Source organism: Palaemon carinicauda, chromosome 35, assembly GCF_036898095.1.
Source record: "Palaemon carinicauda isolate YSFRI2023 chromosome 35, ASM3689809v2, whole genome shotgun sequence".
Lineage (NCBI taxonomy): Eukaryota > Metazoa > Arthropoda > Malacostraca > Decapoda > Palaemonidae > Palaemon > Palaemon carinicauda.
The window spans coordinates 8296712-8324612 of NC_090759.1; the positions used below are offsets into that span (position 1 = coordinate 8296712).

The 27901-nt window shown below is 36.2% G+C and overlaps 1 protein-coding gene across 1 annotated transcript in view; it reads left to right on the plus strand.

The window, feature by feature from the left end:
* Nucleotides 1-2796: 2796 nt before the first annotated feature.
* LOC137627389 (uncharacterized) overlaps nt 2797-27901 on the plus strand; it is a 26841-nt gene continuing 1736 nt past the window's right edge. Inside the window, exons 1-6 of the mRNA XM_068358473.1 lie at nt 2797-3154; nt 4651-4743; nt 22604-23032; nt 25129-25246; nt 26065-26270; nt 27381-27770. Coding sequence (XP_068214574.1) covers nt 4656-4743; nt 22604-23032; nt 25129-25246; nt 26065-26270; nt 27381-27770 — 1231 coding nt within the window. The 5' untranslated portion in view covers nt 2797-3154; nt 4651-4655. The remainder of the gene's footprint in view (nt 3155-4650; nt 4744-22603; nt 23033-25128; nt 25247-26064; nt 26271-27380; nt 27771-27901) is intronic.

Below are 27901 nucleotides of genomic sequence, written 5' to 3' on the forward strand. Positions count from 1 at the left end.
GATATCATTCAAGCGGTCTTTGATGATGTTAAGTTCGTAGCCTTTGCCACCCTTCAGCCCCTGTTTCAACTCTTTCACAATCTGAGTCCTGTTTACCTGTTTCTTGGCAAAGTGTGATTTCACGTACAAGTATTTGTTCGTTCAGGCCTTGCAGTAGTATATATCAGCCCGAAACACAGAATTTGTATATTGAAGGTCACAACTTCGGTTAACACAGCATCTTGGAAAAAGTTACTCACACTCAGGAAACTTGAAGCATGGGAAGATTCACTGATGTGGTGTTTCTCATAGTCTCGTTTGTACGATTTATTGTCACGGGTTATGCAGTTCACATCTCTCAAAAGTGTTCAGGTCATTTCTGCATTTGGGGGATGACGAATGGGCCACAGCTACTTCTGTCCTCTGCTGACGAACTGGGAATAGAGGCCACATCCTTCTTGGTCAGCCTGTCAAGGTTGGTTTTCATTGTATACTCTTTGTAGCATTTGTTTGTCATATGGTAGACAAATCCATTACCTTTAGCCACTTTGAAACATTGCCACAGCGAATGTCGCTTGCTTCACGTATACGTTTCCGGCCATTGTCTTTGCTCACAGTTTTGTCATCAGTGTGTTTCTGACAAATGATGCAATTTGTAGCATCAAATGGACTGTTGTTTGTTGGCTTGAAGAGTCTACCAGACTCCATTTCTTTGGGCATACATCTGCACAGATTTGGGATGAATTCCAGAAAAGACAAGAAAACAACCGTAAGAAGAAAAGCAGCTTAGACCCCTAGATGGCCATATTCAAGGTTCAGTAATGGTACTGCCTATTTCGATAACTATAATAAAATGAGTAGATAGAATTTGTACTGCCTATTTCAAATTCTCCTATAATTCTTATATAGAATAATACAATTATTAGCTTGCACATATCTTTCATCTTACCAGTCGCCAATGAAAAATGTACTAGTCATACTAGAATGTCAATAAATCCTACCCTGCTCTATCACTTATTTTACAAATATGAAAAGATACTTGATTGGCTGGACTAGATTAGGGGGAGAAATCCAAAACAGTAAGCAGTACTTTCACAGGTTCCTAGAAATGAAAAGAAAATGATAGATGTCTAGAGCAGAAATAATGTCATACTTGCAATGCTACACATTTTTGGGCATATGACTGATACGATGAAAAATCGCTGTATTGGGGTATGAGTAACCTTTGTTCACTATTTTCGCTTTTGAACCAAGACAATAAATAGCAGTTCAAATGTGTAAACACCTTTAGAAAGAAGGCTAACTAAACAGTATTTTGACCAAATTTGATGGCTCTCAATAAATTATTAAGCGAATAGGAAGCCACAGAAAATGAGCTGTCAATCATGAAAGTAAAATTTCAACAAAATTCGGTAAACCTTTGCTCTGTCTGTTCAAATGATGGCTTATGTTGGTGAATGCTGCTGAAATGTTGATTCCCATGCGTGGACTTTCAAAATGCATGCAGTATTTGCCTTTGAAGTAGTTTCTGTTCCTTTTTTATTAAACATAAATATAGCCAATGTCGCAAATTGGCTCTGAGTAAAAATGGCGTATCCCCCTATGGAGGAAAAAAAAAAAAAACTGTACCACATCCCGAAATGCCACCCAAGAGTTTTTCTAAGTATCTCATCATGTGGAACAAGAAAATATAGTTTTGCTGCAACAGAGTCATGTTACCTTCCCTTCCCCCCACAGCCATGACTATATCTATATTGTGTCGTGACTTACTATCCCTTCCTAGCTATTAATATCTCTCTCTCTCTCTCTCTCTCTCTCTCTCTCTCTCTCTCTCTCTCTCTCTCTCTCTCTCTCACTATATAACCTCTTTACTGACAAGTTCACACTCATACGCTAGATTTAATGATATACACCCCCCCCCCCCCCCCCGCCGTTTTGCGTTATATTACTCAAACGCTATTCCGTACGCTAGCACTGGTTGCTGCTGCTTCCGTAGATAGAAAAATATCTTGTTGAATGTTAGAAAGTTGGAGTTATTTGCCGCAGTCATGGCTGTTGTAATTTCAGCTGGAAATTTACATTTTAGATAGATTTTTGATATTTTCGAAAGTAGTTAAGTTCTCACTATACACCCCAGAGGTTCAAATGTTCTGAATATAGTAGTTTTTGCACGTGCTTATGTCGTGTAAAGACCCTTGAATTAGCCTCCAGGTGCCCACAGAAGGGACACCGATTCAAAACCGAGAGAAAACTGTTATGTATTTTGAAAGGAAGATGAAGTACTGTTTTAAATGGGAACAACTGTTTGCTCACTTATATACAGCATCTCCTCTACATATCTATCTTTTAAGTCACGTCCAACTCTCTCTTACCCTTGGGTAGCCTAAGAGGGAGAAGGACAACTGGCTCTATGTGTGTTCATATTTAGCCGTCATTTTTGACGGGTCGTGTACACTAGTGTGTATATATATATATATATATATATATATATATATATATATATATATATATATATGTGTGTGTGTGTGTGTGTGTGTGTGTGTGTGTGTATGAATAGGTTCTTTGTTAGGTTATAGACATAATAATGCTGTAAAGGACGAATGGTACAGTGACTGTTTTGTTTTTTGGAACCACCTCATGTCAGAGGGAAACGGCTTAATGTTGAACGAAAAAAATCGCATGCTCTCTCTCTCTCTCTCTCTCTCTCTCTCTCTCTCTCTCTCTCTCTCTCTCTCTCTCTCTCTCTCTCTCTCCTAGCTCTATACCACATGACACAAATGAACCTGTCTTATCACTATTGGATATCCTGTTAGTACACTTAATCCCATTGACTCTGTCTGCGTCTTCGGGGATTCACTAGACTGGCCGGTGGTGAATGAACTCTGAAATTTGCACAAACTATCTTGAAACTACGTTAGTTTAAAATAGTGAAATGTCTCAAAAATCAAAGTGAGTTTGGAACATTGGGATGTCTAGAGTCTATGTGATTTGTGAACAGTGGAACACATGAAACTGACATCACTTCTGAGCACTTGAAACTGTGGAGGTTAAACAACTTGGACACAAGGAAACATTAAAACATATACTCTATTGTTTTGCCGCAGTTTACTTTCATCTAATACAGTTCAACACGAGTGCAAATATATTCCTAATCCCCATTACTGCAACAAATGAGGTAATTACCGGTTTAATCATCTTTTAAGTAAAAAAAATCATAACAAATTGGAAATATATTTCTTTTTTATATATATTTATAAATCAATTTCATTAGTTTTATTCTTATTCAAAAATTAATATCAGAGATAGATAATGTTATGGTCTAGAAATTTTACAAAAGGCTATTATGACAATACATACTTGCTAGCCAATATATAACTTCCGTTTATCTTATGTTTTGCAATCTATGTTAATTTTTATACAAGTTAACCCTTTCTCGTTTATTTTTTCGGATGCTGTTGTCAGGTAATTTTTTTTATTTATTTATTTTTTTTTTTTTTTTTTTGAGACAAGTGAAAAAGGCAAGAAATTACGAAATATAGATAAGAAGGGATAGAGAATATGTATAATAAAGGACGAGAAACAGTAACAAACTCAATCAAAACACAGAGAGAGAGAGAGAGAGAGAGAGAGAGAGAGAGAGAGAGAGAGAGAGAGGGAGAGAGAGAGAGAGAGAGAGAAAGAGGCAACTACATTACAATGATAAAAATTCAATTGAATGGCTGACTACTGTGTGTAAGGTAGGCTATATGTGAATAAGAGAAAGGTTCCAATATTAGAAAGAACTCTTAGAGCAAAGGGGGTGTTGGGGAAGGGGTGTTGATAGTATTATGCAAGATTGATAGCTGTACAAGCTAATTTTGGAATGAAGGACAAACTACATATTCTTATTTATGCCCACACAATGTATAGTTTTCATAATGAATCTAGTCGTACCTTATCAGAGTAATTATAAACAAAATATTCTTTCTGCAATAAATCATTATTAATTATTTGACTTAAAACCGTCTGATAGGAAAACTAGAACCAAGAATTGATAGAGATTCTTGATAATACTTTTTCTACATGGTTTTTGTCTCATCAAAAATTTAAAGATAAAATCAACTATATGCAATCGATAAACATATTAAAACTATTTGTGTCCTGTGTATATAAAAATCTGACAGAATTAACTAAGGAACTAATTACCAATAACAATTACTGACTCTGTTAGTGTCCAGCATATTTGAAATAAATCTAAAATTTCTACTTTTGTTAAAAGTATTTTAAGAAAAGATCTGGGATCACACATTTAATTCTCACTTGTATTGAAAAGTGAATCTTTTTTTATGAAAGGAGGAGGAATATTCGTCTTCCTACTTTCTCTTCATCATTATAATAAGCAAACTAGGTGATTATTCACTTAACATTTATTATTATTATTATTATTATTATTATTATTATTATTATTATTATTATTATTATTATTATTATTATTATTATTATTATTATTATTAGCTAAGCTAAAACCCTAGTTGGAAAAGCAAGATGCTGTAAGCATTAGGTTAGGAGTTGTATGTTTTGTACTAACCGTATTGGATTTGCTTGGCGGTTAAAAAGAGAAAAAAAAAATCATGGTTATGGAACACGCTCAAATAAGAAGTGACAACGAAAAATCAACTGGTTTCTTCACAGATACAATGAATACTTGGTATGCAACGGTATTTCCTCTCTCATTGATATTACGAGCTGGAATCTCAGACCGTCCGAGCATTCATTACCCTCGCGGTAAGTATATCAAACTTTCTAATTGATATGTATCGTACCTTTTTATTACATTTGTAATTCATTTTTATTTCTTTTATTTTATCTGGGTAGTCTGGAAGTGAGTAAGCATTATGACTTTATCTGTCAAAAAGGTAGTAGCAATGTTTCACCTAGGATTAGGCCTAGCTACCAGATTTGGAAGGTAGTGCCGATATTTTATTGTTTCACTTAGGATAAGCTGCTAGGTTTAGAAGGTAGTGCCCATCTTTTATTGTTTCTCTTAGGATAAGCTGCTAGGTTTAGAAGGTAGTACCCATCTTTTATTGTTTCATGTAGGATAAGCTGCTAGGTTTAGAAGGTAGTACCAATCTTTTATTGTTTCACTTAAGATTAGCTGCTAGATTTACAAGGTAGTGCCAGTTTTTTATTGTTTCACTTTGGATAAGCTGCTAGGTTTTGAAGGTAGTGCCAATCTTTCATTGTTTCACTTAAGATAGCTGCTAGATTTAGAAGGTAGTGCCAGTTTTTTATTGTTTCACTTAGGATAAGCTGCTAGGTTTAGAAGGTAGTGCCAATCTTTTATTGTTTCACTTAGGATAAGCTGCTAGGTTTAGAAGGTAGTGCCAATCTTTTATTGTTTCACGTAAGATAAGGTGCTAGGTTTAGAAGGTAGTGCCAGTTTTTTATTGTTTCACTTAGGATTAGCTGCTAGGTTTAGAAGGTAGTGGCCATCTTTTATTGTTTCACTTAAGATTAGCTGCTAGATTTAGAAGGTAGTGCCATCTTTTATTGTTCACTTAGGATAAGCTGCTAGGTTTAGAAGGTAGTGCCAATTTTTTGTTTTTTCACTTAGGATAAGCTGCTAGCCTTAGAAGGTAGTGCCAATCTTTATTGTTTCACTTAGGATAAGCTGCTAGATTTAGAAGGTAGTGCCAGTTTTTTATTGTTTCACTTTGGATAAGCTGCTAGGTTTAGAAGGTACTGCCATCTTTTATTGTTTCACTTAGGATAAGCTGCTAGGTTTAGAAGGTAGTGCCAATTTTTTATTGTTTCACTTAAGATTAGCTGCTAGGTTTAGAAGGCAGTGCCATCTTTTATTATTTCACTTAAGATAAGCTGCTAGGTTTAGAAGGTAGTGCCATCTTTTATTGTTTCACTTGGGATAAGCTGCTAGGTTTAGAAGGTGGTGCCAGTTTTTATTGTTTCACTTAGGATAAGCTGCTAGGTTTACAAGGTAGTGCCAGTTTTTTATTGTTTCACTTAGGATTAGCTGCTAGGTTTAGAAGGTAGTACCCATCTTTTATTGTTTCACTTAAGATAAGCTGCTAGATTTAGAAGGTAGTGCCATCTTTTATTGTTTCACTTGGGATAAGCTGCTAGGTTTAGAAGGTGGTGCCAGTCTTTTATTGTTTCACGTAGGATAAGCTGCTAGGTTTAGAAGGTAGTGCCATTTTTATTGTTTCACTTAGGATTAGCTGCTAGGTTTAGAAGGTAGTACCCATCTTTTATTGTTTCACTTAAGATAAGCTGCTAGGTTTAGAAGGTAGTGCCCATCTTTTATTGTTTCACTTGGGATAAGCTGCTAGGTTTAGAAGGTAGTGCCAGTCTTTTATTGTTTCACTTAGGATAAGCTGCTAGGTTTAGAAGGTAGTGCCAGTTTTTTATTGTTTCACTTAGGATTAGCTGCTAGGTTTAGAAGGTAGTGCCATCTTTTATTGTTTCACTTAGGATTAGCTGCTAGATTTAGAAGGTAGTGCCATCTTTTATTGTTTCACTTAGGATAAGCTGCTAGGTTTAGAAGGTAGTGCCAGTTTTTTATTGTTTCACTTAGGAAAAGCTGCTAGGTTTAGAAGGTAGTGCCATCTTTTATTGTTTCACTTAGGATAAGCTGCTAGGTTTAGAAGGTAGTGCCAATCTTTTATTGTTTCACTTAGGATAAGCTGCTAGGTTTAGAAGGTAGTGCCAGTTTTTATTGTTTCACTTAAGATAAGCTGCTAGGTTTAGAAGGTAGTGCCAATCTTTTATTGTTTCACTTAGGATAAGCTGCTAGATTTAGAAGGTAGTGCCCATCTTTTATTGTTTCACTTAGGATAAGCTTGCTAGGTTTAGAAGGTAGTGCCCATCTTTTATTGTTTCACTTAGAATAAGCTGCTAGGTTTAGAAGGTAGTGTCAATTTTTTATTGTTTCACTTAATATTAGCTGCTAGATTTAGAAGGTAGTGCCCATCTTTTATTGTTTCACTTGGGATAAGCTGCTAGGTTTAGAAGGTAGTGCCCATCTTTTATTGTTTCACGTAGGATAGCTGCTAGGTTTAGAAGGTAGTGCCCATTTTTATTGTTTCACTTAGGATTAGCTGCTAGGTTTAGAAGGTAGTACCATCTTTTATTGTTTCACTTAGGATAGCTGCTAGGTTTAGAAGGTAGTGCCCATCTTTTATTGTTTCACGTAGGATAGCTGCTAGGTTTAGAAGGTAGTGCAGTCTTTTATTGTTTCACTTAGGATAAGCTGCTAGGTTTAGAAGGTAGTGCCAGTTTTTTATTGTTTCACTTAGGATTAGCTGCTAGGTTTAGAAGGTAGTACCCGTCTTTTATTGTTTCACTTAGGATAAGCTGCTAGGTTTAGAAGGTAGTGCCATCTTTTATTGTTTCACTTAGGATAAGCTGCTAGGTTTAGAAGGTAGTGCCATCTTTTATTGTTTCACTTAGGATAAGCTGCTAGGTTTAGAAGGTAGTGCCCAGTTTTTTATTGTTTCACTTAGGATAAGCTGCTAGGTTTAGAAGGTAGTGCCCATCTTTTATTGTTTCACTTAGGATAAGCTGCTAGGTTTAGAAGGTAGTGCCAATTTTTATTGTTTCACTTAAGATAAGCTGCTAGGTTTAGAAGGTAGTGCCAATCTTTTATTGTTTCACTTAGGATTAGCTGCTAGATTTAGAAGGTAGTGCCATCTTTTATTGTTTCACTTAGGATAAGCTGCTAGGTTTAGAAGGTAGTGCCAATTTTTATTGTTTCACTTAAGATTAGCTGCTAGATTTAGAAGGTAGTGTCATCTTTTATTGTTTCACTTAGGATAAGCTGCTAGGTTTAGAAGGTAGTGCCATCTTTTATTGTTTCACTTAGGATAAGCTGCTAGGTTTAGAAGGTAGTGCCAGTCTTTTATTGTTTCACTTAGGATAAGCTGCTAGTTTAGAAGGTAGTGCCATTTTTATTGTTTCACTTAGGATTAGCTGCTAGGTTTAGAAGGTAGTGCCCATCTTTTATTGTTTCACTTAGGATAAGCTGCTAGGTTTAGAAGGTAGTGCCAGTTTTTATTGTTTCACTTAAGATTAGCTGCTAGGTTTAGAAGGTAGTGCCATTTTTATTGTTTCACTTAAGATTAGCTGCTAGATTTAGAAGGTAGTGCCCATCTTTTATTGTTTCACTTAGATTAGCTGCTAGGTTTAGAAGGTATGCCATCTTTTATTGTTTCACTTGGGATAAGCTGCTAGGTTTAGAAGGTAGTGCCAGTCTTTTATTGTTTCACTTAGGATAAGCTGCTAGGTTTAGAAGGTAGTGCCATTTTTATTGTTTCACTTAGGATTAGCTGCTAGGTTTAGAAGGTAGTGCCCATCTTTTATTGTTTCACTTAGGATTAGCTGCTAGGTTTAGAAGGTAGTGCCATCTTTTATTGTTTCACTTAGGATAAGCTGCTAGGTTTAGAAGGTAGTGCCAGTCTTTTATTGTTTCACTTAGGATAAGCTGCTAGGTTTAGAAGGTAGTGCCATCTTTTATTGTTTCTCTTAGGATTAGCTGCTAGGTTTAGAAGGTAGTACCCATCTTTTATTGTTTCACTTAAGATAAGCTGCTAGATTTAGAAGGTAGTGCCATCTTTTATTGTTTCACTTAGGATAAGCTGCTAGGTTTAGAAGGTAGTGCCAGTCTTTTATTGTTTCACTTAGGATAAGCTGCTAGGTTTAGAAGGTAGTGCCATTTTTATTGTTTCACTTAGGATTAGCTGCTAGGTTTAGAAGGTAGTGCCAATCTTTTATTGTTTCACTTAGGATTAGCTGCTAGATTTAGAAGGTAGTGCCATCTTTTATTGTTTCACTTAGGATAAGCTGCTAGGTTTAGAAGGTAGTGCCAGTTTTTTATTGTTTCACTTAGGATAAGCTGCTAGGTTTAGAAGGTAGTGCCAATTTTTATTGTTTCACTTAGGATAAGCTGCTAGGTTTAGAAGGTAGTGCCAATCTTTTATTGTTTCACTTAGGATAAGCTGCTAGGTTTAGAAGGTAGTGCCAGTTTTTATTGTTTCACTTAAGATAAGCTGCTAGGTTTAGAAGGTAGTGCCAATCTTTTATTGTTTCACTTAGGATTAGCTGCTAGATTTAGAAGGTAGTGCCCATCTTTTATTGTTTCACTTAGATAAGCTGCTAGGTTTAGAAGGTAGTGCCCATCTTTTATTGTTTCACTTAGATAAGCTGCTAGGTTTAGAAGGTAGTGCCATCTTTTATTGTTTCACTTAGGATAAGCTGCTAGGTTTAGAAGGTAGTGCCATCTTTTATTGTTTCACTTGGGATAGCTGCTAGGTTTAGAAGGTAGTGCCATCTTTTATTGTTTCACGTAGGATTAGCTGCTAGGTTTAGAAGGTAGTGCCCATCTTTTATTGTTTCACTTAGGATTAGCTGCTAGGTTTAGAAGGTAGTACCATTTTTATTGTTTCACTTAGGATAGCTGCTAGGTTTAGAAGGTAGTGCCATCTTTTATTGTTTCACGTAGGATAGCTGCTAGGTTTAGAAGGTAGTGCCAGTCTTTTATTGTTTCACTTAGGATAAGCTGCTAGGTTTAGAAGGTAGTGCCAGTTTTTATTGTTTCACTTAGGATTAGCTGCTAGGTTTAGAAGGTAGTACCCATCTTTTATTGTTTCACTTAAGATTAGCTGCTAGATTTAGAAGGTAGTGCCATCTTTTATTGTTTCACTTAGGATAAGCTGCTAGGTTTAGAAGGTAGTGCCATCTTTTATTGTTTCACTTAGGATAAGCTGCTAGGTTTAGAAGGTAGTGCCAGTTTTTTATTGTTTCACTTAGGATAAGCTGCTAGGTTTAGAAGGTAGTGCCATCTTTTTATTGTTTCACTTAGATAAGCTGCTAGGTTTAGAAGGTAGTGCCATCTTTTATTGTTTCACTTAAGATAAGCTGCTAGGTTTAGAAGGTAGTGCCAATCTTTTATTGTTTCACTTAGGATAAGCTGCTAGATTTAGAAGGTAGTGCCAACTTTTATTGTTTCATTAGGATAAGCTGCTAGGTTTAGAAGGTAGTGCCAATCTTTTATTGTTTCACTTAGATAAGCTGCTAGGTTTAGAAGGTAGTGTCATTTTTTATTGTTTCACTTAGGATAAGCTGCTAGATTTAGAAGGTAGTGCCATCTTTTATTGTTTCACTTAGGATAAGCTGCTAGGTTTAGAAGGTAGTGCCAGTCTTTTATTGTTTCACGTAGGATAAGCTGCTAGGTTTAGAAGGTAGTGCCATTTTTATTGTTTCACTTAGGATTAGCTGCTAGGTTTAGAAGGTAGTGCCATTTTTATTGTTTCACTTAGGATAAGCTGCTAGGTTTAGAAGGTAGTGCCAGTTTTTATTGTTTCACTTGGATAAGCTGCTAGGTTTAGAAGGTAGTGCCCATCTTTTATTGTTTCACTTAAGATTAGCTGCTAGTTTAGAAGGTAGTGCCATCTTTTATTGTTTCACTTAGGATAGCTGCTAGGTTTAGAAGGTATGCCCATCTTTTATTGTTTCATGTAGGATTAGCTGCTAGGTTTAGAAGGTAGTGCCAGTTTTTTATTGTTTCACTTAGGATTAGCTGCTAGGTTTAGAAGGTAGTGCCCATCTTTTATTGTTTCACTTAGGATAAGCTGCTAGGTTTAGAAGGTAGTGCCATCTTTTATTGTTTCACTTAGGATAAGCTGCTAGGTTTAGAAGGTAGTGCCATCTTTTATTGTTTCACTTAGGATAAGCTGCTAGGTTTAGAAGGTAGTGCCAGTTTTTATTGTTTCACTTAGGATAAGCTGCTAGGTTTAGAAGGTAGTGCCCATCTTTTATTGTTTCACTTAAGATTAGCTGCTAGGTTTAGAAGGTAGTGCCCATCTTTTATTGTTTCACTGTAGGATTAGCTGCTAGGTTTAGAAGGTAGTGCCATCTTTTATTGTTTCACTTAGATAAGCTGCTAGGATTTACAAGGTAGTGCCAGTTTTTTATTGTTTCACTTAGGATAAGCTGCTAGGTTTAGAAGGTAGTGCCAATCTTTTATTGTTTCACTTAGGAAAAGCTGCTAGGTTTAGAAGGTAGTGCCAATTTTTATTGTTTCACTTAGGATAAGCTGCTAGGTTTAGAAGGTAGTGCCATCTTTTATTGTTTCACTTAGGATTAGCTGCTAGGTTTAGAAGGTAGTGCCATCTTTTATTGTTTCACTTAGGATAAGCTGCTAGGTTTAGAAGGTAGTGCCAGTTTTTTATTGTTTCACTTAGGATAAGCTGCTAGGTTTAGAAGGTAGTGCCAATTTTTATTGTTTCACTTAGGATAAGCTGCTAGGTTTAGAAGGTAGTGCCATCTTTATTGTTTCACTTAGGATAAGCTGCTAGGTTTAGAAGGTATGCCAGTTTTTTATTGTTTCACTTAGGATAAGCTCTAGGTTTAGAAGGTAGTGCAAATTTTTTATTGTTTCACTTAGGATTAGCTGCTAGGTTTAGAAGGTAGTGCAATTTTTTATTGTTTCACTTAAGATTAGCTGCTAGGTTTAGAAGGTAGTGCCCATCTTTTATTGTTTCACTTAGGATAAGCTGCTAGGTTTAGAAGGTAGTGCCAGTCTTTTATTGTTTCATGTAGGATAAGCTGCTAGGTTTAGAAGGTAGTGCCTGTTTTTTATTGTTTCACTTAGGATTAGCTGCTAGGTTTAGAAGGTAGTGCCATTTTTATTGTTTCACTTAGATTAGCTGCTAGATTTAGAAGGTAGTGCCCATCTTTTATTGTTTCACTTAGGATAAGCTGCTAGGTTTAGAAGGTAGTGCATCTTTTATTGTTTCACGTAGGATAAGCTGCTAGGTTTAGAAGGTAGTGCCAGTTTTTTATTGTTTCACTTAGATAAGCTGCTAGGTTTAGAAGGTAGTGCCCATCTTTTATTGTTTCACTTAAGATAAGCTGCTAGGTTTAGAAGGTAGTGCCATTTTTATTGTTTCACTTAGGATAAGCTGCTAGGTTTAGAAGGTAGTGCCAATCTTTTATTGTTTCACTTAAGATAGCTGCTAGTTTAGAAGGTAGTGCCCATCTTTTATTGTTTCACTTAGGATAAGCTGCTAGGTTTAGAAGGTAGTGCCCATCTTTTATTGTTTCACTTAGGATAAGCTGCTAGGTTTAGAAGGTAGTGCCAGTTTTTATTGTTTCACTTAAGATAAGCTGCTAGGTTTAGAAGGTAGTGCCAATCTTTTATTGTTTCACTTAAGATTAGCTGCTAGATTTAGAAGGTAGTGCCCAATCTTTTATTGTTTCACTTAGGATAAGCTGCTAGATTTAGAAGGTAGTGCCAATCTTTTATTGTTTCACGTAGGATAAGCTGCTAGGTTTAGAAGGTAGTGCCAATTTTTATTGTTTCACTTAGGATAAGCTGCTAGGTTTAGAAGGTAGTGCCAATCTTTTATTGTTTCACTTAGGATAAGCTGCTAGGTTTAGAAGGTAGTGCCAGTTTTTTATTGTTTCACTTAGGATAAGCTGCTAGGTTTAGAAGGTAGTGCCATCTTTTATTGTTTCACTTAGGATAAGCTGCTAGATTTAGAAGGTAGTGCCAATCTTTTATTGTTTCACTTAGGATAAGCTGCTAGGTTTAGAAGGTAGTGCCAGTTTTTATTGTTTCACTTAGGATTAGCTGCTAGGTTTAGAAGGTAGTGCCATTTTTTATTGTTTCACTTAAGATTAGCTGCTAGATTTAGAAGGTAGTGCCATCTTTTATTGTTTCACTTAGGATTAGCTGCTAGGTTTAGAAGGTAGTGCCCATTTTTATTGTTTCACTTAGGATTAGCTGCTAGGTTTAGAAGGTAGTGCCAGTTTTTATTGTTTCACTTAGGATAGGCTAGGTTTAGAAGGTAGTGCCCATTTTTATTGTTTCACTTAGGATAAGCTGCTAGGTTTAGAAGGTAGTGCCAGTTTTTATTGTTTCACTTAGGATAAGCTGCTAGGTTTAGAAGGTAGTACCCATCTTTTATTGTTTCACTTAGGATAAGCTGCTAGATTTAGAAGGTAGTGCCATTTTTATTGTTTCACTTAGGATAAGCTGCTAGGTTTAGAAGGTAGTGCCAATTTTTTATTGTTTCACTTAAGATTAGCTGCTAGGTTTAGAATGTAGTGTAATCTTTTATTGTTTCACTTAGGATTAGCTGCTAGGTTTAGAAGGTAGTGCCAATTTTTATTGTTTCACTTAAGATAAGCTGCTAGGTTTACAAGGTAGTGCCAATTTTTTATTGTTTCACTTAGATTAGCTGCTAGATTTAGAAGGTAGTACCCATCTTTTATTGTTTCACTTAGGATAAGCTGCTAGGTTTAGAAGGTAGTGCCAATCTTTTATTGTTTCACTTAGGATAAGCTGCTAGGTTTAGAAGGTAGTGCCAGTTTTTTATTGTTTCACTTAGGATAAGCTGCTAGGTTTAGAAGGTAGTGCCAATCTTTTATTGTTTCACTTAGGATTAAGCTGCTAGATTTAGAAGGTAGTGCCATTTTTATTGTTTCACTTAGGATAAGCTGCTAGGTTTAGAAGGTAGTGCAATCTTTTATTGTTTCACTTAGGATAAGCTGCTAGGTTTAGAAGGTAGTGCCATTTTTATTGTTTCACTTAGGATAAGCTGCTAGGTTTAGAAGGTAGTGCCAATCTTTTATTGTTTCACTTAGGATAAGCTGCTAGGTTTAGAAGGTAGTGCCAGTTTTTTATTGTTTCACTTAGGATAGCTGAGGTTTAGAAGGTAGTGCCAATCTTTTATTGTTTCACTTAGGATTAGCTGCTAGGTTTAGAAGGTAGTGCCATCTTTTATTGTTTCACTTAGGATTAGCTGCTAGGTTTAGAAGGTAGTGCCAATCTTTTATTGTTTCACTTAGGATAAGCTGCTAGGTTTAGAAGGTAGTGCCAGTTTTTATTGTTTCACTTAGGATAAGCTGCTAGGTTTAGAAGGTAGTGCCAGTCTTTTATTGTTTCACTTAGGATAAGCTGCTAGGTTTAGAAGGTAGTGCCAGTTTTTATTGTTTCACTTAGGATTAGCTGCTAGGTTTAGAAGGTAGTGCCATCTTTTATTGTTTCACTTAGGATAAGCTGCTAGGTTTAGAAGGTAGTGCCATTTTTATTGTTTCACTTAGATAAGCTGCTAGGTTTAGAAGGTAGTGCCCATCTTTTATTGTTTCACTTAGGATAAGCTGCTAGGTTTAGAAGGTAGTGCCATTTTTATTGTTTCACTTAGGATAAGCTGCTAGGTTTAGAAGGTAGTGCCATTTTTATTGTTTCACTTAAGATTAGCTGCTAGATTTAGAAGGTAGTGCCCATCTTTTATTGTTTCACTTAGGATAAGCTGCTAGGTTTAGAAGGTAGTGCCATCTTTTATTGTTTCACTTAGGAGAAGCTGCTAGGTTTAGAAGGTAGTGCCCATCTTTTATTGTTTCACTTAGGATAAGCTGCTAGGTTTAGAAGGTAGTGCCATTTTTATTGTTTCACTTAGGATAAGCTGCTAGGTTTAGAAGGTAGTGCCATCTTTTATTGTTTCACTTAGGATAAGCTGCTAGGTTTAGAAGGTAGTGCCAATCTTTTATTGTTTCACTTAGGATTAGCTGCTAGGTTTAGAAGGTAGCCATCTTTTATTGTTTCACTTAGGATAAGCTGCTAGATTTAGAAGGTAGTGCCAATCTTTTATTGTTTCACTTAGGATAAGCTGCTAGGTTTAGAAGGTAGTGCCAATTTTTATTGTTTCACTTAGGATAAGCTGCTAGGTTTAGAAGGTAGTGCCATTTTTATTGTTTCACTTAGGATAAGCTGCTAGGTTTAGAAGGTAGTGCCATTTTTTATTGTTTCACTTAGGATAAGCTGCTAGGTTTAGAAGGTAGTGCAAATTTTTTATTGTTTCACTTAGGATTAGCTTGGAGGTTTAGAAGGTAGTGCCAATTTTTTATTGTTTCACTTAAGATTAGCTGCAAGATTTAGAAGGTAGTGCCCATCTTTTATTGTTTCACTTAAGATTAGCTGCTAGATTTAGAAGGTAGTGCCCATCTTTTATTGTTTCACTTAAGATTAGCTGCTAGATTTAGAAGGTAGTGCCCATCTTTTATTGTTTCACTTAAGATTAGCTGCTAGATTTAGAAGGTAATGCCAGTTTTTTATTGTTTCACTTAGGATAAGCTGCTAGCTTTAAAAGGTAGTGCCCATCTTATATTGTTTCACATAGGATAAGCGGCTAGGTTTAGAAGGTAATGCCAGTTTTTTATTGTTTCACTTAGGATAAGCTGCTAGGTTTAGAAGGTAGTGCAAATTTTTTATTGTTTCACTTAGGATTAGCTTGGAGGTTTAGAAGGTAGTGCCAATTTTTTATTGTTTCACTTAAGATTAGCTGCTAGATTTAGAAGGTAGTGCCAATTTTTTATTGTTTCACTTAAGATTAGCTGCTAGGTTTACAAGGTAGTGCCAATTTTTTATTGTTTCACTTAAGATTAGCTGCTAGATTTAGTAGGTAGTACCCATCTTTTATTGTTTCACTTAGGATAAGCTGCTACATTTAGAAGGTAGTGCCCATCTTTTATTGTTTCACGTAGGATAAGCTGCTAGGTTTAGAAGGTAGTGCCAATTTTTTATGGTTTCACTTACGATTGGCTGCTAGATTTAGAAGGTAGTACCCATCTTTTATTGTTTCACTTAGGATAAGCTGCTAGGTTTAGAAGGTAGTGGCAATCTTTTATTGTTTCACGTAGGATAACCTGCTAGGGTTAGAAGGTAGTGACAGTTTTTTATTGTTTCACTTAGGATAAGGTTCTAGGTTTAGAAGGTAGTGCCAATCTTTTATTTTTTCAATTAGGTTAAGCTGCTAGGTTCAGAAGGTAGTGCCAGTTTTTTTATTGTTTCACTTAGGATGCTAGGTTTAGAAGGTAGCGTCAATCTTTTATTGCTTCACTTAGGATTAGCTGTTAGGTTTAGAAGGTAGTGCCAATTCTTTATTGTTTCTCTTAGGATTAGCTGCTAGGTTTAGAAGGTAGTGTCAATCTTTTATTGTTTCACTTAGGATAAGCTGCTAGGTTTAGAAGGTAGTGCCAGTTTTTATTGTTTCACTTAGGATAAGCTGCTAGGTTTAGAAGGTAGTGCCAATCTTTTATTGTTTCACTTAAGATTAGCTGCTAGGTTTAGAATGTAATGCCCATCTTTTATTTTTTCATGTAGGATTAGCTGCTAGGTTTAGAAGGTACAGCCAATCTTTTATTGTTTCACTTAAGATTAGCTGCAAGATTTAGAAGGTAGTGCCCATCTTTTATTGTTTCACTTAGGATAAGCTGCTAGGTTTAGAAGGTAGTGCCAGTCTTTTATTCTTTCATGTAGGATAAGCTGCTAGGTTTAGAAGGTAGTGCCAGTTTTTTATCGTTTCACTCAGGATTAGCTGCTAGGTTTAAAAGGTAGTGCCAATTTTTTATTGTTTCACTTAAGATTAGCTGCTAGATTTAGAAGGTAGTGCCCATCTTTTATTGTTTCACTTAGAATAAGCTGCTAGGTTTAGAATATAGTGCCAATCTTTTATTGCCTCACGTAGGATAAGCTGCTAGGTTTACAAGGTAGTGCCAGTTTTTTATTGTTTCACTTAAGATAAGCTGCTAGGTTTAGAAGGTAGTGCCAATCTTTTATTGTTTCACTTCAGATAAGCTGCTAGGTTTAGAAGGTAGTGCCAGTTTTTATTGTTTCACTTAGGATAAGCTTCTAGGTTTAGAAGGTAGTGCCAATCTTTTATTGTTTCACTTAAGATTAGCTGCTAGATTTAGAAGGTAGTACCCATCTTTTATTGTTTCACTTAGGATAAGCTTCTAGATTTAGAAGGTAGTGCCCATCTTTTATTGTTTCACTTAGGATAAGCTGCTAGGTTTAGAAGGTAGTGCCAGTTTTTAATTGTTTCACTTAGAATAAGCTGCTAGGTTTAGAAGGTAGTGCCAATTTTTTATTGTTTCACTTAAAATTAGCTGCTAGATTTAGAAGGTAGTGCCCATCTTTTATTGTTTCACTTAGGATAAGCTGCTAGATTTAGAAGGTAGTGCCAATCTTTTATTGTTTCACATAGGATAAGCTGCTAGGTTTAGAAGGTAGTGACAGTTTTTTATTGTTTCACTTAGGATAAGGTGCTAGGTTTAGAAGGTAATGCCAGTTTTTTATTGTTTCACTTAGGATAAGCTGCTAGGTTTAGAAGGCAGTGCCAGTTTTTTATTGTTTCACTTAGGATAAGCTGCTAGATTTAGAAGGTAGTACCCATCTTTTATTGTTTCACTTAGGATAAGCTGCTAGATTTAGAAGGTAGTGCCAATCTTTTATTGTTTCACGTAGGATAAGCTGCTAGGTTTAGAAGGTAGTGCCAGTTTTTATTGTTTCACTTAGGATTAGCTGCTAGGTTTAGAAGGTAGTGCCAATTTTTTATGGTTTCACTTAAGATTAGCTGCTAGATTTAGAAGGTTGTGCTCATTTTTTATTGTTTCACTTAGGATTAGCTCCCAGGTTTAGAAGGTAGTGCCCATCTTTTATTGTGTCACGTAGGATAAGCTGCTAGGTTTAGAAGGTAGTGCCAGTTTTTATTGTTTCACTTAGGATAAGCTGCTAGGTTTAAAAGGTATTGCCCATCTTTTATTGTTTCACTTAGGATAAGCCGCTAGATTTAGAAGGTAGTGTACATCTTTTATTGTTTCACTTAGGATAAGCTGCTAGGTTTAGAAGGTAGTGCCGGTTTTTTATTGTTTCACTTAGAATAAGGTGCTAGGTTTAGAATGTAGTGCTAATTTTTTATTGTTTCACTTAAGATTAGCTGCTAGATTTAGAAGTTAGTGCCAATTTTTTATTGTTCCACTTAAGATTAGCTGCTAGGTTTACAAGGTAGTGCCAATTTTTTATTGTTTCACTTAAGATTAGCTGCTAGATTTAGTAGGTAGTACCCATCTTTTATTGTTTCACTTAGGATAAGCTGCTAGATTTAGAAGGTAGTACCCATCTTTTATTGTTTCACGTAGGATAAGCTGCTAGGTTTAGAAGGTAGTGCCAGTTTTTTATTGTTTCACTCAGGATAAGCTGCTATGTTTAGAAGGTAGTGCCATCTTTTTATGGTTTCACTTAAGATTGGCTACTAGATTTGGAAGGTAGTACCCATCTTTTATTGGTTCACTTAGGATAAGCTGCTAGGTTTTGAAGGTAGTGGCAATCTTTTATTGTTTCACGTAGGATAAGCTGCTAGGGTTAGAAGTTAGTGACAGTTTTTTATTGTTTCACTTTGGATAAGGTGCTAGGTTTAGAAGGTTGTGCCAATCTTTTATTTTTTCACTTAGGATAAGCTGCTAGGTTTAGAAGGTAGTGCCAGTTTTTTATTGTTTCACTTAGGATTAGTTGCTAGGTTTAGAAGTTAGTGTCAATCTTTTATTGCTTCACTTAGGATTAGCTGTTAGGTTTAGAAGGTAGTGCCAATTCTTTATTGTTTCACTTAGGATTAGCTGCTAGGTTTAGAAGGTAGTGTCAATCTTTTATCGTTTCACTTAGGATAAGCTGCTAGGTTTAGAAGGTAGTACCAATTTTTTATTCTTTCACTTAGGATTAGCTGTTAGGTTTAGAAGGTAGTACCCATATTTTATTGTTTCACTTAGGATAAGCTGCTAGGTTCAGAAGGTAGTGCCATTTTTTTACTGTTTCACTTAGGATTATTGCTAGGTTTAGAAGGTAGTGCCAATCTTTTATTGTTTCACTTAGGATAAGGTGCTAGGTTTAGAAGGTAGTGCCAATTTTTTATTGTTTCACTTAGGATTAGCTGCTAGGTTTAGAAGGTAGTACCCATCTTTTATTGTTTCACTTAGGATTAGTTGCTAGGTTTAGAAGGTAGTGTCAATCTTTTATTGCTTCACTTAGGATTAGCTGTTAGGTTTAGAAGGTAGTGCTAATTCTTTATTGTTTCACTTAGGATTAGCTGCTAGGTTTAGAAGGTAGTGTCAATCTTTTATTGTTTCACTTAGGATAAGCTGCTAGGTTTAGAAGGTAGTGCCATTTTTTTATTGTTTCACTTAGGATTAGCTGTGAGGTTTAGAAGGTAGTACCCATCTTTTATTGTTTCACTTAGGATTAGTTGCTAGGTTTAGAAGGTAGTGTCAATCTTTTATTGCTTCACTTGGGATTAGCTGTTAGGTTTAGAAGGTAGTGCCAATTCTTTATTGTTTCACTTAGGATTAGCTGCTAGGTTTAGAAGGTAGTGTCAATCTTTTATTGTTTCACTTAGGATTAGCTGCTAGGTTTAGAAGGTAGTGCCAATTTTTTATTGTTTCACTTAGGATTAGCTGCTAGGTTTAGAAGGTAGTACCCATCTTTTATTGTTTCACTTAGGATTATTTGCTAGGTTTTGAAGGTAGTGTCAATCTTTTATTGCTTCACTTAGGATTAGCTGTTAGGTTTAGAAGGTAGTGCCAATTCTTTATTGTTTCACTTAGGATTAGCTGCTAGGTTTAGAAGGTAGTGTCAATCTTTTATTGTTTCACTTAGGATAAGCTGCTAGGTTTAGAAGGTAGTACCAATTTTTTATTGTTTCACTTAGGATTAGCTGTTAGGTTTAGAAGGTAGTACCCATATTTTATTGTTTCTTTTAGGATAAGCTGCTAGGTTTAGAAGGTAGTGCCAGTTTTTTATTGTTTCACTTAGGATTATTTGCTAGGTTTGGAAGGTAGTGTTAATCTTTTATTGTTTCACTTAGGATAAGCTGCTAGGTTGAGAAGGTAGTGCCAATTTTTTATTGTTTCACTTAGGATTAGCTGTTAGGTTTAGAAGGTAGTACCCATATTTTATTGTTTCACTTAGGATAAGCTGCTAGGTTTAGAAGGTAGTGCCAGTTTTTTATTGTTTCACTTAGGATTAGCTGCTAGGTTTGGAAGGTAGTGCCCATCTTTTATTGTTCCATCTAGGATAACCTGCTAGGTTTAGAAGGTAGTGCCCATCTTTTATTGTTTCACTAAGGATAAGCTGCTAGGTTTAGAAGGTAGTGCCCATCTTTTATTGTTTCACTTAGGATTAGCTGTTAGGTTTAGAAGGTAGTGCCCATCTTTTATTGTTTCACTTAGGGTTTTATTGTATCACATATGATTTGCTGCTGTGTTTAAAAGGTAGTAACAATGTTTAATTTTTTCACTTAGGATTAGCTACTAAGTTAAAAAGGGAATACAAATTTTTTATTGTTTACTAAGGATTAGGTGCTGAGTTTAGATGGTAATAACAATGTTTTATTATTCCACTTAGGATTAGCCGCTTTGTTTAGAAGGTAGTAGAATACCAATGTTTTATTGTTTCACTTAAGATTTGCTGCTGGGTTTAGCAGGTTATATCAATGTTTCATTGTTTCATTTAGGGTTAGCTGCTAGATTTAGAAGGTAGTAGGCTACCAACGTTCTTTTGGTTCACTTATGATTAGCTGCTGGGTTTAGAAGATAGTACCAATGTTTCATTGTTTCACTTAGGGTTAGCTGCTAGATTTAGAATGTTTTGGGGTACCAATGTTTTATGCTATTACTTATGAGTAGCTGCTTGGTTTTAAAGGTAGTAATAATGTTTCATTGTTTCACTTAGGATTAGCTTATATGTTTATAATATAGTGCCAATGTTTCATTGTTCCCCTTAGGATTATGTGCTAGATTTAAAAGTTAGTAGGCTACCAATGTTCTATTGTTTCACCTAAGGTTAGCTGCTAGGATTAGAAAGTAGTGCCAATATTTCATTGTTTCACAAAGGATTAGCTGCCTGGTTTAGAAGGTAGTAACAATGTTTTATTGCTTCACTTAGGATTAGCCGCTAGATTTAGAAGGTAGTAGGCTACTAATGTTTTATTGTTTCACTTAGGATTAGCTGCTAAAGAAGGTGATGAATGCAAGAGTTGGTGGGAGAAGTACAAGAGGAAGGCCAATGTTTGAGTGGATGGATGGAGTGAAGAAAGCTCTGGGTGATAGGAGGATAGATGTGAGAGAGGCAAGAGAGAGTGCTAGAAATAGGAATGAATGGCGAGCGATTGTGACGCAGTTCCGGTAGGCCCTGCTGCTTCCTCCGGTGCCTCAGATGACCGCGGAGGTAGCAGCAGTAGGGGATTCAGCATTATGAAGCTTCATCTGTGGTGGATAACGGGGGAGGGTGGGCTGTGGCACCCTAGCAGTACCAGCTGAACTCGGTTGAGTCCCTTGTCAGGCTGGGAGGAACGTAGAGAGTAGAGGTCCCCTTTTTGTTTTGTTTCATTTGTTGATGTCGGCTACCCCCCAAAATTGGGGGAAGTGCCTTGGTATATGTATGTATGTACCAATGTTTCAGTTTTTCATTTAGTAATAGCTTCTAGAATAAGGAGGTAAAAGGCTACCGATCTTTTACTATTTCACTTAAGATTAGCTGCTATGTTTAAAGGGTAGTAACAATGTTTCATTTTTTCACTTAGGATTAGCTGTTAGATTTAAAAGGTAGCAGGCTACCAATGTTTTATTGTTTCACTTTGGAATATCTGCTGGGTTTAGAAGGTAGTATCAATGTGTCATTGTTTCACTTATGGTTAGCTGCTAACTTTCAAAGGTAATGCTAGATTTAGAATGTAGTACCAATGTTTCCTTTTTTCACTTGTGATTAGCTGCTATATTTAGAGGCTAGAACCATTTTTTTATTGTTTCATTTACGATTAACTACTAGATTCAGAAGGTAGCAGCGTACCAATATTCCAATGTTTCACTTAGGATTAGCTGCTGCGTCTAGAAGATATTAACAATGTTTTATTGTTTCACTTTTGATTATCCACTAGATTTATAAGGTAGTGCTAATCAAGCATTGTCTCACTAAGGGTTACCTGCGGGGTTTATAAGGTAGTAACACTGTTTCGTTGTTTCACTTAGGACTAGCTGCTAGATTTAGAAGATAGTAGGCTACCAAACTTTTATTGTTTCACTTATGATTAGCTGGTGAGTCTAAAAGGTAGTACCAATATGTCATTTTTTTACTTAGGATTAGCTACTAAGTTTTGAAGGTAATACCAATGTTTTATTTTTTCTCACTTAGGATTAGCTGGCAGATTTAGAACGTAGTACCAATGTTTTATTGTGTCACTTGGGATTAGTTGTTAGATTTCGAAGATAGTACCAATGTTTTATTATTTCACTTAGGATTAGCTGCGAGGTTTTAAAGGCAGTATCAATGATTTATTGCTTCACTAAGGATTAGCTTCCAGCTTTAGAAGGTAGTACCAATGTTTTATGGTTGAACTTAGAATTAGCTGTTAGGTTAAGAAGGTAGTACCAAAGTTTAATATTTTACTTCGTATTGTTTGCTAGGGTTATAAGGTAGTACCAATGTTTCATTGTTACACCTAGGAATAGTTGCTAGGTTTAGAAGGTAGTGCCAATGCTTCATTATTTCACTTAGGATTAGCTGCTAGATTTTGAATATAATACTAATGTTTCATTGCTTTACTGAGGATTAGTTGCTAGGTTTAGAAGGTAGTACCAATGTTTCAATATTGCCTAGCCACTCTCACTTGGGATTAGCTGCTATGTTTGGTATACACATAATAATCTACTCCTGTGAAATATTTCTCCATACATCCTTGGAGTACATCATGACATAGTATCGTCAAATAAACTCGCTTTCTGATTCATAATTCCTCAGGAGAATCATGGAAACCGCTGAACCAAGACTTTGGCAGGAAACAATTATGCTCCCCTGAACCCATCACCTTGGACTGGGAGATGATAAAGCACCGATTGATTCCGTTGACAAGCAAAGAAGATATTGGAGAGGAATTGCTACTTCGCTCACGATCTCCTGACAGAATCCTCTCTGTCAAATGGTGTCTGTCCGAAGCAACCCCATGCCCCAGGCCTGGATTGATGTGTTCTCCTGGGCCTCTGAGTTGGAAAAGTACCGCATTTGCCGTCTCAGCCGACGACAAACGCTTTCTTGTCTCTCTGGATTACCTGGAAGCGGAACGTTGTCTTTGCAAGACCAATGCGTCTGCTGTGGATTTGTTTCCGATCATTACGAAAGTTATCATTGCCAAACAGTGTCATTATAAGGGAGAGCAGAGCAACGATCCCGGTCAGTATCATCAATTTGTATATATCATGTGTATAGGTATTTATCTAGCTGAGAGGAGATACTTTAATGTGGTAGAAGGGCTTCCATATAACCATGATCAGCAAAGCTATACTAGTTAAGGCCACCCATACTAGGTTGGTTTGCTCTGAGCTATTAGATGAAAATCTCTTACCATCACCAACCTGCACTGGCCAACGTTTTGATGAAAACTGGCCAAACCCCAGGTATGAATTTACATGTCTGATGCCTTTATCCTGCAGTGGGCTAGAAATGGCTCCATTTGTTGTTGTTATTGTATTTGATAAAACCTAAAAGGAGCTTTTGGCCTCATTAGTTCCTCGCCCTTTTTTATGTCTGTTATTGCAAGCCTTAAATTCATACTGGAAGTCGGTTACTGAATTTTGTCAATTACTTTGTAGGACATAAGTCCCAATTACATTTCTGAGCCATTATTATTATTATCATTATTATTATTATTATTATTATTATTATTATTATTATTATTATTATTATTATTATTATTATTATTTGGTTGAAATCAATGTCTGCCTCAGTAACATTAATTTTAGTTTAACTTCTCGATAGCTCGGATGATCTTTTCTGGATTACTGCATTCTGCAAGTAATTGAGCAAAAGTCCTTCTGGGAAGTCAAATTCAGGATAATTCTTAGTCGAGTATTTAATGCAAAGTTCATAATTTAGGTAAAAAAAAAAACAGTTATCACCTCAGACTGTGATGGAAGAGGTGAAACGATGCTGGCAACATCCTTTTAAATGGCGATGCTGGCTCGTAGGTAGAGATGGTAGGTTTACATTGGCCGCCTCCAGCGCCGTGGGTGGAGCAAGTAATGACGTATTTGGGCAGCAAATTTTCATTGGCTGAGACGCTTCCTTGGTGAAGCTGATTCTCACCCAAGCTGAATCTCCTCTCATTCATAGGTGGTGAGTCGCCATCTTGTTTTGTGACGGGTGGGCTCTGGCTGGTGGAAGCGCTGGCCGGGCTGGAATCGGTGTTGGGCAAGCTGCTTGGCCGTTGATCAGAGTGGTCTAAGTTCAGGATGTCTTGTTCAGGAGTCATTCTTAGGATGTTGTTCATACGGCAGGAGGGGAGCAGGAACATCTCTTGGGTCGTATTGGGGTTTGATTTTTCTCGCTGTATGAGGAAAGCTTCAAGGATCCTTAGGATTTTGCTGTCAGGAGCACAGCTGATAATCTAAGTACTCTTGACGATCTCCTCACGTTGTGGCTATGCACCGAAAGGGCATGAGCTCTTATTGCCCCTTGCTGTAAATGGCAGGACAGTTTCTTTGACAGTCGCATAATGGCCATTCCTATGTAACGCCCAGGACATCCTAGAACAGGGCATAGGTAGGAATAAACTACATTGGACTGCCTTGGAAAGTCCTGAGTCGGCAGAGCTGGGTTTTTCCTCAGGATGAGAGACCTTATCTTGGTCATCTGGTAGTAGATTGTGAACTTGTTTTTTTACCTAAATGGTAAACTTTGTATTAAATGCTCGACTAAGTCTTATCCTGAATTTGACTTACCAACCATTAAGAAGGACCTTTTCTCAATTTCTGGCACAACGCAGTAATCCAGAAAAGAATATCATCCGAGTTATCGAGAAGATAGACTGTAAAATTAATGCTACTAAGGCAGCCATTGTTTTCAACCAAACACGCCTTAAAAAGTGTCTACTACCAATATCATTATTATTATTATTATCATTATTATTATTATTATTATTATTATTATTATTATTATTATTATTAGCTAAGCTACACCCCTAATTGAAAAAGCAGGATGCTATAAGCCCAAGGACTCCAACAGGATAGAAATAGCCCATTGAGGAAAGAAAATAAAGAAATAAATAAAATACAATAGAAGTAATGAGCAATCAAAATAAAACATTTTAAGAACAGCAACAACATTAGAATAGATCTTTCATGCGTAGGGTATAAAACAGACTAATGTCAGCCCTTTCAACATAAAAACATTCGCTGCAATTTAGATTGTGTTGTCTATGGAATTAGCTAGACCTGTTTCATCCCATGTAAGAACTGCCCTTCATTTGATCTTCCCCTTTTCTCCTGTAGTAGTCGCCGACGAAGGAGGAAACGTAACGATGTCCTTCCCTTACGCGACGCCCCTAGAAGATGATGCTCCCTTCAGCATTATGATCTTGAAGGCTTTTGGACAAACTCGGACTTTGGTGTTAGTGGTTAATTCTCTTGATAATTTGTTTTTCTTTAATTTAAGATCATTTGTATTCAATTCTTATTTTTAGTAATTGTCTATATGTGATTTGTTTTTTCTTTTTTTTTTATTCTTATTTCAATGGGGTTTTTTTATAATGATTCTTTGTTTCTTTCTTTAATGCAAAACATTTGTATTTCATTTTTTATTTATCATTAGTTTTCTATACATATATTTCCAGCCTTTTTATTCAGTAGTAGATCTTTCCAGTGACATAATAACTCTTCAGCTTGTTTCATTTAAATACAACTAACAACACTGAGTATTATTATTATTATTATTATTATTATTATTATTATTATTATTATTATTTATTATTATTATTATTATTATTATTATCATTATTATTATTATTAGCTAAGCTACAACCCTGGTTGAAAAAGTAGAATACTACAACCCTAAGAGCTCCAACAGGAAAAGCAGCCCAGTAAGGAAAGGAAATAAAGAAATGACAAATAAACTATATATTATTAATAAATGAGAAATGTAGCATATTTTAAGATTAAAAACAACGTTAAGATAGATCAATCATATAAAATCTAGTTTTTTTTAGTATTATTTTAATTCTGTAAATCAGTTCAACTTAGTTGTCCGTATCAAGTACTATTTACCTCTTTCCCACCGTTATCCCAACATTAAGGGGTTGATTCGCCCTCTCCAATACCTTGCATCAAATGCATCTTCTTTTACCAAACCTCTTCTCTCTATATCATCCTTTACCAAGAACTATTTGCATCACAGTTGTCAAATCACGATGAATTTCTACTTATTTTCAGAATTGATTTCATGATAAGAATAAAGAACACTCAACACTATGATGACCCGAAGGACTGGAGGGCGAGGGCTGAAGTGTCCTTCGTCAGGGGCGCTGTCGAGCTCCTTCTGAGGAACGTTACTTACGAGGACGAAGGATCCTACTTATGCAAAGTGGAATTTCTCAGTTCCTCTTCTTGCTTCTCGACGGCGGAACTATCTGTGTTAGGTAAGAAATGAGCGAGGGAGCCGTTTCCAAGGCAGTTCCTCCCACTGATGTTGATAGTTTTTAGTCTTTACAATATTATTATTATTATTATTATTATTATTATTATTATTATTATTATTATTATTATTATTATTGTTGTTGTTGTTGTTGTTGTTACTCACAGTCGACAGAGACTGGAAATTATAGTGTGGGGTTCCGAGTTTCATCCAGCTTCCTTAGAAGTCCTTCACTTTCCTCACCACACTGCATGTGGTGTTTCGAGTAGCACGCTTTTCTGCACGTCTTAGGGCTAGCCTATATCGGTTCCTTCCTTCTCAAGATTCCTTTTCAATGACTTAGGTATGGTCCCTAGTGCTCATATGACTGTTTGCACTACTTATTATTTTCTGTGATTCGCAGCACTACAAATGTAGACTATAACTCAGTGTTCGACAAGGTCACCTAGATTTCAGCTCCGCAAGTCGACAAACCTAAATGATGAGATTAATTTTTGGAAATACAAAAACTATTCATAAGAGTCCATAAAGTGACCACATAAAAGACTACTGTAGTGAAACATGGCAGAAATATGTGGATTTTATGGCTAGAATCCGTTTGACTTTCAATTGATGGAGTGAATTGTATTTTCAAAACCCTGCAAAAAATATGAACCAAAATAGCTCTTGCTCTTGTCTATGTGATTATTGTCGTAAAACCAGCATTCATTGGGAGATATTCATATATATGATGTTAAAAAAGAGGTCATAAGTTGCTATAATGTCAATGATTTGAGACACTTCAATTGTTATTATTATCATTATTACTACTACTACTAGCTAAGCTACATCCCTTGTAGGAAAAGCAGGATGCTATAAGCCCGAGAGCTCCAACAGGGAAAAATATCCAAGTGAGGAATAAACAAACTACAAGAGAAATAATGAATGATTAATATAAAGTATTTTAAGAACAGTTACAACAAAGAAAATTTTAGGGGTAACAGACATATGTTTTATAAATTGTTTCTTTATATCAATTGGATACATCGACTTGCTATTACTCCGTTGCAGTTATAGTATTATAACACTATTGAAGGCCCAGAATATATATTTTTTTTCAATCTGTCCTTATCAGACACTGCAACAGATGCAGGGAGAACCGCATGCCGGCCGCAGATGACAAAGCCAAGATGGACAACTTTCCAGCACCATACAACCAACAGCAGTGTTCCAATACCACTGGTCTTGAGCAGAAACTTCAGCCAGGAGTTCTTGATTCAGAAATGTGAATCTCTGGCAAACCAGTGCCAAGCTGCCTATCGGCAGTGCGTCACCTCCACGACTCGAGAAAATACAGCTACGGTTTGTGTACCGGATACCGTCCGGGGTGACGTGTCAAAAATGGAAGTGCGCTATGTTGAAGATGAAACCTGCGCTTGTGCCCCAAAAGAAGTATTCCAGGCGGATTCTATTTCAGAAGAAACCGTTCACATCATGAGCATGAAGAAAGTGGGGACTTGTCCGAGTGAGTATGGGGGTTATCTTTATCTCTACGCTCATTTTCAATTGTTGGTTTGTTTGATCTAGTGCTTAATGGAAAAGTCTGCATTGCAGGCAACATAATACTATGAAATAGCTCAGGGTAGGTGGAAACGA